The 12,151-nt window shown below is 42.9% G+C and overlaps 1 protein-coding gene across 20 annotated transcripts in view; it reads left to right on the forward strand.

The window, feature by feature from the left end:
* Window positions 1-12,151, forward strand: part of TRIM2 (tripartite motif containing 2) — a 187,545-nt gene that overhangs the window by 142,540 nt on the left and 32,854 nt on the right. For all 20 annotated transcript variants that reach the window (XM_063809108.1, XM_016952393.3, XM_054683436.1 and 17 more), the window contains 2 exons: window positions 167-347; window positions 1,175-1,898. In XM_063809108.1, coding sequence (XP_063665178.1) covers window positions 167-347; window positions 1,175-1,898 — 905 coding nt within the window. The remainder of the gene's footprint in view (window positions 1-166; window positions 348-1,174; window positions 1,899-12,151) is intronic.

The raw sequence follows: 12,151 nt of genomic DNA on the forward strand, positions 1-12,151 counted from the left end.
TCTCTAAGGCAGTAATTATGTCATATCTTATTCTGTTCTCTGGTTATTGTTTTTTTAAAGATGATGAAAGGCATAGAATTTTTTTAAACAAAATGTAGTGTTTAGATAGATTTTGGAATATTTCTGGGTTGAGGTTAAATAACGACCTTTAACAACTGTCCACCAGGCTCCCAGAAATAGATTCTGCTCTTCAGTTCATCTCTGAAATCATTCATCAGTTAACCAACCAAAAGGCCAGCATCGTGGATGACATTCATTCCACCTTTGATGAGCTCCAGAAGACTTTAAATGTGCGCAAGAGTGTGCTGCTTATGGAATTGGAGGTCAACTATGGCCTCAAACACAAAGTAAGACCAGAATCATTACAGATGTCCTGGAAGAGACATGATATCCAAGGACACTAGCTTATTGTTTCCTAATAGCAACAAGGGGTCCTTAAGTGTCATCGTTGTATAGTAAACTATAGTTTTCACTGAATGTAATATCCAGCTATTTTTTCCCCTATTTTCAGCAAAATTCGATGACTCTGTGACTTTAAGTACTAGTTTATAATTTGACAAGAGGCAAGGTTGAATATAATGTAATGCTTTTAGCATTTAGAGTTAAACTGGATTGCTTTCATTCCTCAATTATAAGATGAAATAGTTTCTTAATTGCTCTCTCACCCACACCAACCTGTTAGTCAGCTTCAAAATGAACCCTGACTGCAGCCTTTGTTTAACTCTGCATGTCTGTTCACAAAACAGGGATAAAAAATCTCTGATGTTCAGGTGTGGAGAGTTTTCATTTGTTTACTTCCTGTTCCTTTAGGTGGTGATGGACATGGGGACATGGGGAAAGATACTGAATAATGAATATTTCAGATGTCAGGCATAGCAATTAATTTGCTATGCTCTTGGTAGTGACCTTTCTGTTTTCCCCTCTCCAAAACACATGAGCCAAGAAATACATGTGTGGAAGAGAGGGCGAGGCGGAAGGGAAACCTCGAAAAGGTACTGGGAATGCAGTTTAGGACTTTGCGTTAGCGCTGGGTTCCCTGGGTTGACAAACACCGCTTGCTCAGAGCCACCTGTGTGGGCAGGTGTAGAGTCTCCTTCTCGCCGGGGGAGGGCACTGCCCCGGGCTAGGCCCCGCCCTGTGGGACGAGCTCACCAGGCCTCCGGTTTTCCCGCAGGTCCTCCAGTCGCAGCTGGATACTCTGCTCCAGGGGCAGGAGAGCATTAAGAGCTGCAGCAACTTCACAGCGCAGGCCCTCAACCATGGCACGGAGACCGAGGTCCTACTGGTGAAGAAGCAGATGAGCGAGAAGCTGAACGAGCTGGCCGACCAGGACTTCCCCTTGCACCCGCGGGAGAACGACCAGCTGGATTTCATCGTGGAAACCGAGGGGCTGAAGAAGTCCATCCACAACCTCGGGACGATCTTAACCACCAACGCCGTTGCCTCAGAGACAGTGGCCACGGGCGAGGGGCTGCGGCAGACCATCATCGGGCAGCCCATGTCCGTCACCATCACCACCAAGGACAAAGACGGTGAGCTGTGCAAAACCGGCAACGCCTACCTCACCGCCGAACTGAGCACCCCCGACGGGAGCGTGGCAGACGGGGAGATCCTGGACAACAAGAACGGCACCTATGAGTTTTTGTACACTGTCCAGAAGGAAGGGGACTTTACCCTGTCTCTGAGACTCTATGACCAGCACATCCGAGGCAGCCCGTTTAAGCTGAAAGTGATCCGATCCGCTGATGTGTCTCCCACCACCGAAGGCGTGAAGAGGCGCGTTAAGTCCCCGGGGAGCGGCCACGTCAAGCAGAAAGCTGTGAAAAGACCCGCAAGCATGTACAGCACTGGAAAACGAAAAGAGAATCCCATCGAAGACGATTTGATCTTTCGAGTGGGTAAGGAGAGGGCTTCTGTGCCCGACGCCTGAGCTGGCACTGGTTAAGGGGTAACTGGGCACGTGTCATTGCAAATAGCAACACTGCAGCCCAGAACTCTACCTGCAGGTGTTAGGAGATGTACTGCTATAAAATTTGATATATTTTGTTAGTCGAGCTTATGCACTCTCCTCCAGAGATGGTATTTCCTTCTCCTCCGCCTCTAGTCTCCTCCCTACTCCCTCCTTTCTCTTCTTCCTCTTCCTTAAGACACAAGTGCTGCATATTCATTGTAGGAAATTACAAGCTGAAAATAAGCAAAAAGAGAAATAGAAAAATCATAGCACCCGTAATCTGAAAATCTTGAAGGAAAAATTGGCAATCCTCCCCCTAACCCCCACCACCAACGCCCCTCTTCCCTGGGAGGGTCTTCTTGTGCCAGAGCTGAGGCTGTACGGTTGGCAGAGCATGTGATGCCTCCCTGTCACTGCTTCTGCATTGCAGGAGGGAGGGGATGTGTGCATTGCAAGTTGCAACCACCTCCAGCTGTGTGTAGCTGGAGAGCAGCCCCAAGGAGAGGAGGAGGGGTGGAAACTTGGAGAAAGAATGGGGTTGAGGCGGGGTTGGGGTGGAAGCAAGAAGGTACCCGGTGAGCCAAGAGAGTTAGGAATGCAAATAGCCCTTCCCTCCTCTGATTTATGGTCTCTCTCTTTTTAAACTTTCTATGTTCTCAGTAGAAAGCAACTAAATGTAAACAGCAAAAGGCTTGATGATTCTTAAGGGAGAAAAGTCTGCATTTTAGTTAGCTTCAAAAAGTAGCTCCAGCAGACTTCTCTTCCTCCCTCTTCCATTTAACAATGCAGTATCTCTGAAAGTGTGCTGCACTGTATATTAGCTGGCACATGTAGAAAAACAATTCTATGGTTCAGATAAATTTGGGAAACCTTAGGCTAAATGAAGGAAGTGCACTTTTTAAAATTGCAGAACTTCTTAAAACCTTTAGAATCTGCTGATGTACATTGTAGGTCTCTGAGGCAGGAGAGGGATAGATAACAGGCAGCACATCCAAACTTCCAACCATAGAACTTTTTCCATGGAACGTCTTGGGAAATGAAGGCTCTGTGGAACGTTCTTGGGCAGAGCTGCTCAATGTTAATGCTTCAGGCTGAATCTTCGCAAAGACCATGATATGATATGTAACTTGTCTGTTCAGAGCATGGAAGCCCTCATACATTCACGGCCAGATGTGCGATATGGGTGCAGGGGTTGTTGATTCTCCACCAGAGCAGAGTGGACGAGCTTGGGTGGATGCAGGACTGGGAGGCGCCCAGGTCTGCCACTCCGGTTCAGCCACTTACTTGAGCCTTGGGCAAATCTTTCAGCTTCCCTGTACTTCAACTTCTATGTCCATGAAATGAAAATGCAAAAATATCTGCTTATCAGAACTATTCTAAGTTCCAAGCTGAATGCCTGACATGTAGGAGGAGCTAAATGAATGAGAGCTATTGTTTTTGTACATATAATTGTTAAGGCTTTTAGATTATCCCTACTACCTTTTCTTTTCAAAAAACTTGCTGGCTCCCCACTGATCTCTTGCATTACGAACAAATTCATTTTCCCATTTAAACCTCCATCCCCCACACCTCCCACCAAGTGACCCCAGTCTACTCCCCTAGGCCATGTGCAGTGAAAGACTCAGAACTGGAATTGGGCAGATCTGGGTTGGAATCTTGATTCTTCTCACCAGCTGGGCAACTGGCTTACTTACCCGTTTTGAACAGTGTTTTCTCCTCTGTAAAACAAAGGGAATGAAATATTACCTAAATCTTAAGGTTGCTGTTGGGGGTGAAATGAGAGAATTCTTGTAATATGCCTGGCATGTGCCTGTGTACAGCAAGAGCTCAATTAATGGTAGCTAAGATTTTACTCTTATTATTCATCATCGTCATCATCATCATCATCATCATCATCATCTCTGATACCCGCTTGAGGAAAGAGACATGTCTTTCAGGGGTTTCCTGTGCTCAGACTATATTGGTTTTGAGCCTCCAGATCCCACCCCAGGGACAAGGGGGTATATCTTCTCCCCTCCTACCTACTGAGAAATGCAGCCATAGTGATGTATTGGCACTGCTGGAAAGGTGTTTAAATATGTAAACATTTGTGAAGAACTTAGAACAGTGCCTGGCATGCAGCACGATGTCTGAGTTTATCAATGAAGTAAAGATGCTGTCTTAGTTTGCTAAGGCTGCCATAACAAAATTCCACAGTCTGAGTGACTTAAATGATGGACATTTATTTTCTCATGGTTCTGAAAAACTGGAACTGTTTTAGAGTTAGAAGTCCAAAATCCAGGTGCTGGGAGGGTGGGTTTCCTCTGAGGCCTCTGTCCTTGCAGATGGCCACCTTCTTGCCTCTTTGTCCTCACATAGTCATCCCTTTGTGGCTCAGCCCCTACTGTCTCTTCCTCTTCTTATAAGAACACCAATCATACTGAATTAGGGCCCCGCTTTAACAGCCTCATTTTAATTTGATCACCCCTTCAAAGACCTAATCTCCAAATGTGTATATATTCATGGTGTACAACATGATGTTTTGATATATGTATACCTTATTGAATGGCTAAATCAGGCTAACATATGCCTTACCTCACATATTTATCATTTTTTTTATAGAGAACACTTACAATCCACTCTTTCAGCAACTTTCAAGTGTATGTAATATATTTCTTTTCTTGTTATTGAAGCAGGGCCTTGCTCTGTTGGCCAGGCTGGAGTATAGTAGCGTGATCATGGCTCATTGTAGCCTCTACCTCCTGGGCTCAGGTGATCCTCCCACCTCAGCCTCCCAAGTAGCAGGGACCACAGCTGCATGTCACCAAGCCCAGCTAATTTTTGTTTTTGTTTTTTTTAGGGGTTGGGTCTCGCCATGTTGCCCAGGCTAGTCTCAAACTCCTGGGTTCAAACAATCTCCCCATCTCAGCCTCCCAAAGTGCTGGGATTACCAGCGTGAGCCACCATGCCTAGCCATAATATATTAACTACAATCACCATGATTTACAATAGTTCTCTTGAACTTATCCCTCTTATTTAACTAAATTTTTCTGTCTTTTTATCAACATCTCTCCAGTCCTTTTACCCCCACCCTCCCCAGCCTCTGGTATCCACCATTTTACTGTCTGTTGCTATGAATTCAACATTTTTAGACTCCTCATATAAGTGAGATCATGTATTATTTGTCTTTCTGTGCCTGGCATAATGTCCTCCAGGTTCACCCATATTGTCACAAATGACAGGATTTCCTCAATTTTTGAAGCTGAATAGTATTCCATTGTGTGTGTATATATATATATACACACACAGTGAAAGACTGTGTATATATATACCACATTTTCTTTATTCATTTGTTGATGGACACTTAGGTTGATTCCATATCTTGGCTATTGTGAACAGTGCTGCAGTGAAACATGAGGATGCAGATATCTCTTTGACATCCTGACTTCAGTTTCTTTAGATATGTTAGATACAGTGAGTTCTAGATTTCTTTTCAAAGAATCAGTATGTCAGTATGTTCAGTTCTTTGTCCTCCATTTTAAAGTTTAACTTCCTTGTAGTTTCAGTAAACAACTTTTTCCATCAGTTTTAATCGGTAGTTCACATTTGTTCCCCTGGTCACCTGCTCCGTCCTGACTCATCCCGATCACCTGCTTTGACCCGAGTCACCCCTGGTCACCTGCTCTGACCTAAGTCACCTTTAGTTACCTGTTCCTAACCGTCCTTCCCGCCGAACTACTCACCCCACCACTCTGGCTCATACCTGTACTCTTTTTAAAATAGCCAGTTGGAATTAGCTTAGACTGTGTGGTCCAACCCTAGCCAATAGGCGAACAACACAGCAGTAGGAGCTACCTGCGTCAGGAATAAGAACCCCTTCCCTCCCTTGTCAGGTGTGCTCTCACCATTACTCCGTTTGCAAGTCACACCCTTCTATAGAAGTAAAAATTGCCTTGCTGAGAAAATTAAATTTATGTTTGAGTGCTATTTCTTTGCGGCACCGAAAATTTGTTTCTAACAGATATATACCCAGTACTGGGATTGCTGGTTCATATGATAATTGTATTTTTAATTTTTTGAAGAACTTCTATACTGTTTTCCATAATGGCTGTACTAATTTACATTCCCACCAACCTGTGCCAGGGTTCACTGTCTCCACATCTCTGCCAACACTTGATATCTTTTGTCTTTTTTTTGAGACAGAGTCTTGCTCTGTTTCCCCAGGCTGGAGTACAATGGCGAGATCATGGCTCGTTTCCCCAGGCTGGAGTACAATGGCGAGGTCATGGTTCACTGCAGCCTCAACCTCCAGATCCTCCCACTTCAGCCTCTCAAGCAGCTGCGACCACAGACATGTGCCGCCATAACTGACTAATTTTTTCTTTTGTGTTTTTGGTAATAGCCATTCTAACAGGTATGAGGTATTATCTCATTGTGGTTTTAATTTTCATATCCGTGATGATTAGTGATGTTCAACATTTTTTTTTTTTTGAGACAGATTCTTACTCTGTCGCCAGGCTGGTGTGCAGTGGCATGATCTCAGCTTACTGTAACCTCCGCCTCCCAGTTTTAAGCTTCCCAAGTAGCTGAGACTACAGGCACGCACTAGCACACCCAGCTAATTTTTGTATTTTTAGTAGAGACAGGGTTTCACCATGTTGGCCAGGATGGTCTTGATCTCTTGACCTTGTGATCCACCCACCTCGGCCTCCCAAAGTGCTGAGATTACATTTTTTATATACTGGTTGGCCATTTGTATGTCTTCTTTTGATAAATGTCTATTCAGGTTCTTTGCCTTTCTTTTTTTAATTTTATTTTTATTTTAAAAATAGACATGGGGGCCGGGCACAGTGGATGATGCCTGTAATCCCAGCACCTTGGGAGGTCCAGGTGGGCGGATCACCTGAGGGCAGGAGTTCGAGACTAGCCTAGCCAACATGATGAAACCTCATCTCTACTGAAAATACAAAAATTAGCCAGGTGTGGTGGAAAATGCCTGTAGTCCCAGCTACTCGGGAGGCTGAGGCAGGAGAATCGCTTGAACCCAGGAGGCAGAGGCTGCAGTGAGCCAAGATCGCGCCACTGCATTCCAGCCTGAGTGACAGAGCGAGACTCTATCTCAAAAAAAAAAAAAATAGACATGGGGTCTCACCTTGTTGCCCAGGCTGAATACAAACTCTGGGCTCAATAGGCTCAAGTGGTTCTCCCATCTCAACCTCTGGAGTAGCTGGAACTATAGGTATGCACACCACACCCAGCCAACCTTTGCCTATTTTAAAATCAGGCTATTTTTTTCATTCTATTGAGTTGTTTGAATTTCTTGTGTATTTTAGATATTAACCTCTTATCAAGATGTAATATTCTCCCATTCTGTAGGTTGTCTCTTCACTCTGGTGATCCTTTGCTGTACAGCTTTTTAGTTTGATGTAATTCCATGTATCCATTTTTGCTTTTGTTGCCTGTGCTTTCGCATTCATATTCAAAAAATCGTTGCCCAGAACAGTGTCATGGAGCTTTTTCCCTATGTTTTCTGCTAGTGGTTTTACAGTTCCAGGTGTTATGTTTAAGTCTTTAATCCAGTTTGAGTTGATTTTTGTATATGGTGTGAGATGAAAGTCTGATTTCATTGTTCTGCATGTAGACATGCAGTTTTCCTAGCACCATTTATTGAAGAGACTGATCTTTCCTCATTGTGTGCTGTTGGCATCTTTGTTGAAAATCAACTATAAATGTATGGATTTATTTCTGAGCTCTCTATTCTGTACCAGTGGTCTATGTTTTTAAGCCAGTACCATGCTGTTTTAATTACTATAGCTTTGAAGTCAATTTTGAAATAAGATGGTGTGATGCCACCAGCTTTGTTCTTTTGGCTTAACATTGCTTTGGCTATTTGGGAGGTTTTGTGACTCCATATGAATTTTAGGATTGCTTTTTCTATTTCTGTGAAAAAATGTCATTGATATTTTGATAGCAGTTGCATTTTAGATCACTTGGGGGTATGGGCATTTTATTAATATTCTTCCAATCTATGAACTTGAGCCATCTTTTTATTTATTTATGTTGTCTTCGGTTTTTTTCATCAATGTCTTATAGTTTTCTGTGTACAGATCTTTTACCTCCTTGGTTAAATTCATCCCTACATTGTTGTTGTTGTTAGTTTTTTTCTTTTTCTTGCATTCGTCTTTAACTTTACATTCAAATCCAGTATCTAGTCAAAAGACAACACTCACTATGCAATAATATATCTCAAAAAACATTTCTAGGGCACCTAGTGCCTGCCAGGCGTTATTCTAGGTGATGGGAATATAGAGATGAAGGAAATGACATCTCTGTCACCCTCTTCAGCTGACAGTTTGGGATGATAGATGTATGAGCAACTAACAGCATGAGATAGGTGATGGTAAGCTGTAGAAATGGGAAGGAATTTAAACTGGGACTTTAATGATGGTTAGGACTTACCCAGGTTGGCAGGCAGAATTGGTATCCCAGGCAAAGGGACCAGTGTGAAGAAGTACAGAAAGGTGAAGAGGAGAGGACATGATTGTTATTTTGGAGACACATCCCATATAGTGTGAAAAGGTCAAAGGGATTAAAAGTAATGAGGTTGGACAAATCAGCAGTGGAGGCTACTTGAACTCCCTCTGTGCTCTCACACACCTTTGTGCATGAATTCTTTTCCCAATTTTATCTTCCCTCAAAAACCACCTTCTCTTTCAAAATACACTTTGATTATTGTTACTTATGCCTGGGTCTTATTACCCAAGATGGTAAATTCCTTAAGGTCAAGGATGGTGTCTTTAATCATTTATAATTCCCAAAAAATACCCAGAAGAATGATTTGCATAAGTACTTTGCCCATTTGAATAGGATAAGTTGTGAACTACCTCATGATTTAACTTCCCTCTCACCACCGTCATGCTCGTTTGGAGGCCCAGGAACACACAGATCAGGTGACAATGCATTCAGCTGCAGGGGTAATCATTCATATTCACACGCATGGGACTATGCTAGGCAATATCAAACAGCACTGGCCTAAGAACTTGGCTTTTCAACATCCGTACCTTTGACTACAAATCAGTAGAGTTTATGTTATCATTAAAAGATTCAACTTTTGGCTGGACGCCGTGGCTTATGCCTGTAATCCTGGCACTTTGGGAGGCTGTGGCGGGCGGACCACCTGAGGTCAGCAGTTTGAGACCAGCTTGGCCAACATGGTGAAGCCCCGTCTCTACTAAAAAAAAATATATATAAAAATCAGCCAGGCATGGTGGCACGCACCTGTAATCCCAGCTACCTGGGAGGCTGAGGCAGGAGAATCGCTGGAACCCAGGAGGCGGAGATTGCAGTGAGCCAAGATCTTGCCACTGTACTCCAGCCTGGGTGACAGAGTGAGACTCCATCTCAGAAAAAAAAAAAAAAAAGAGTTCAACTTTCTTCTACAATTATGCCTTTGTGCTGCTAGGTATGTGATAACAGAACATTTATGAATTGAATAATCATTTTGTGCATGTGGTGAAGCCTGCCACATGTAATCCAGAAATCATTCAAAGCCAATCACATACACATGTGAGATGGCAACGGTGATTCTGCTTTTCAGCCGGTAACATACATACTAAGCTTTTTGTAGCATTAATTTTATGCTTAAAGATACATCATTTCATAAAACATGTATTGGTGTTTATACAACAACCCTAAATACATGTATTAATTTTATAGATTCATGACATTCGTCATTTTCTGGGCAATATCTTTATATTTTTTGGGGTAATTTCAACTCAGATTTTCATCTTTGCCCATTCATTATCCAGCCTTCTAGTTGGATGTGACTGCTGTTTGAGCACCTTCTATGTTAGGTCATCCTTATAAAAGACGATGAGATGCTTACTCTGATCTAGAGGAGGCCACAGTTTAGAAGGAGACAGACATGTAAAAGATGGAGTGCCTTCAGTATAAATCAAGGCACAGAAGTCAGGATGGTGGGGGGAGAAGGCTGGCATGTGGAAAGAAGTTAAGGAAGGTTCCTAGAGATGATTTTTTTTTCTTTCTTTCTTTCTTTTTTTGAGACAGTGTCTTGCTCTGTTGCCCAGGCCGAAGTGCAGTGACATGATCTCAGCTCACTTTAATCTCCACCTCCTGGGTTCAAGTGATTCTCTTGCCTCAGCCTCCCAAGTAGCTGGGGCTACAGGCATGCACCACCACACCTGGCTAATTTTTGTATTTTCAGTAGAGATGGGCTTTTACCATGTTGGCCAGGCTCGTCTTGAACTCCTGGCCTCAAGTGATCTGCCCGCCTTGGCCTCCTAAAGTGCTGGGATTACAGGCGTGAGCCACCATGCCCGGCCCCTCGAGATGACATTTAAATTTAAGCTGGGTTTGAAAGAGAAATAATTTGTCAGATGGAAGGAGGAAAAGAGTGTTTTAGAGGAAGGGAAAGCAGGTACAAAGGCATGAAAGTGAGAAACTGAGTAGTTTGAGGAACTGTAAATGATTCCATTATTTTGGAGCATCAAATGAAATGAGATACAAGCAGAGAGGAGGTTGTTTCCTTGATAAGGAGCTGGGACTTTGTTCTCTGAACCTGTGTTCCTCAAAGTGTTGTCCATAAACCACATGCACGAGAATGCCTTGAGGTGCCTGGTATAATTTAAAATCTCTGAATTCCAAACTGCTCTTACAGAATTAGAATCTCTTGAGATGGACCAAGGATCTGCATTCTGCAAGCTCCAGTGCTACTTATGCACACTAAGGTTTGGAAACCATAGTTATTATACAGGTGGTGAGAAGGCTTTGAATGGTGTAATGTAGTATAGTGACTTACTAAGATATTTACTTTCCAGAGAACCTGGAGGCATTATAGGAGATCTATTGGAAATGTTTCCCAAGGGAGCAGGGAGATGATTAAGAAGCTTTTGCAGTAGTCCACATGAGCTATTATAAGGGCCAGGATTTAGAGTGATGTGATGGAGTAGACAGAAAACAGCATGTTTATAAAATGTTTTGGAAGGAGAGAGAGAAATTTGGTGAACTATTTAAACTCCCAGCCATTAGACTTGAGTGCTGTAGGGAAGTGATGCAGTAGAGTAGATAGTTAAGGCTGTGAACTCTGAAGCTAGACTGCCCCAACACTGCTACTTTTCTATCTGTGCAATTTTTGGTAAGTTGCTTAGCCTCTCAGTGCCTCGGTTTCCTTTATAAAGTTACAAAGTTTCCTTTGTTTTGAGAATTAAATTAATTAACACCAAAAAAAGCTTGGAACAATGCCTGGAATTAAATAGTGTCCAATACATTTTAGAGAGGCAAAGTAGGTAGTACTAGTTAGCATATTCATAGTTGTAGTCTAGAACTAATAGTTAACATAAATAGAAATATGGTAGATAAAGAGCTTGTCTCAGTCCCTTTTCTGTTGCTATAACAGAATACCTAAGACTGGGTAATTTATAAAGGAAAGAATTGTATTTGGCTCATGGTTCTGGAGGCTGTGAAGTCCAGAGGCATGGTGGCAGCTTCTGGCTAGGGCTTCTGTACTGCATCATAATATGGTGGAAAAGCTGAAGGATAAGTGAGCAAATGCAAAAGAGACCACAAGAACAAGCTCAGCTCCCTTTTAAAACAACTCATTCTTGTGAGAACTCACCCCTCCAAAATGGTATTGATCTATTCATGAGGGCTCTGCCCTCACAACACAATAACCCCTTAAAAGCCTCACCTCTCAACACTACCACTTTGGGAATTAAGGTTCTAATAACAGTAACTTTCTGGGGGGACCCATTCAAACTATAGCAGAGATCAAAAGTTTAATTGCTCATGCCTGTGGGAGCACTTTGGGAGGCTGAGGTGGGCAGATCACGAGGTCAGGAGTTTGAGACCAGCCTGACCAACATGGTGAAACCCCGTCTCTACTAAAAACACAAAAATTAGCCGGGCATGGTGACGGGTGCCTGTAATCCCAGCTACTCAGGAGGCTGGAGAATCGCTCGAACCCGGGAGGTAGAGGTTGCATTGAGCCAAGATCATGCCATTGCACTCCAGCCTGGATGACAGAGGAAGACTCCATCTCAAAAAAAAAAAGTTTAATTGCTCAGTTTGAATCCCAGCCTGCTATTATTAGCCATATGACTTAGGGGAAATTATTTAACCTCTCTGTGCCTTAGTTTCTTTATCTGTAAAATGGGAATGATATTAATGTATACCACATATGGTGAGTATTAAAATAATGCATGT

Source organism: Pan troglodytes, chromosome 3 (genome assembly GCF_028858775.2).
Source record: "Pan troglodytes isolate AG18354 chromosome 3, NHGRI_mPanTro3-v2.0_pri, whole genome shotgun sequence".
In the NCBI taxonomy this organism is placed as follows: Eukaryota; Metazoa; Chordata; class Mammalia; order Primates; family Hominidae; genus Pan; species Pan troglodytes.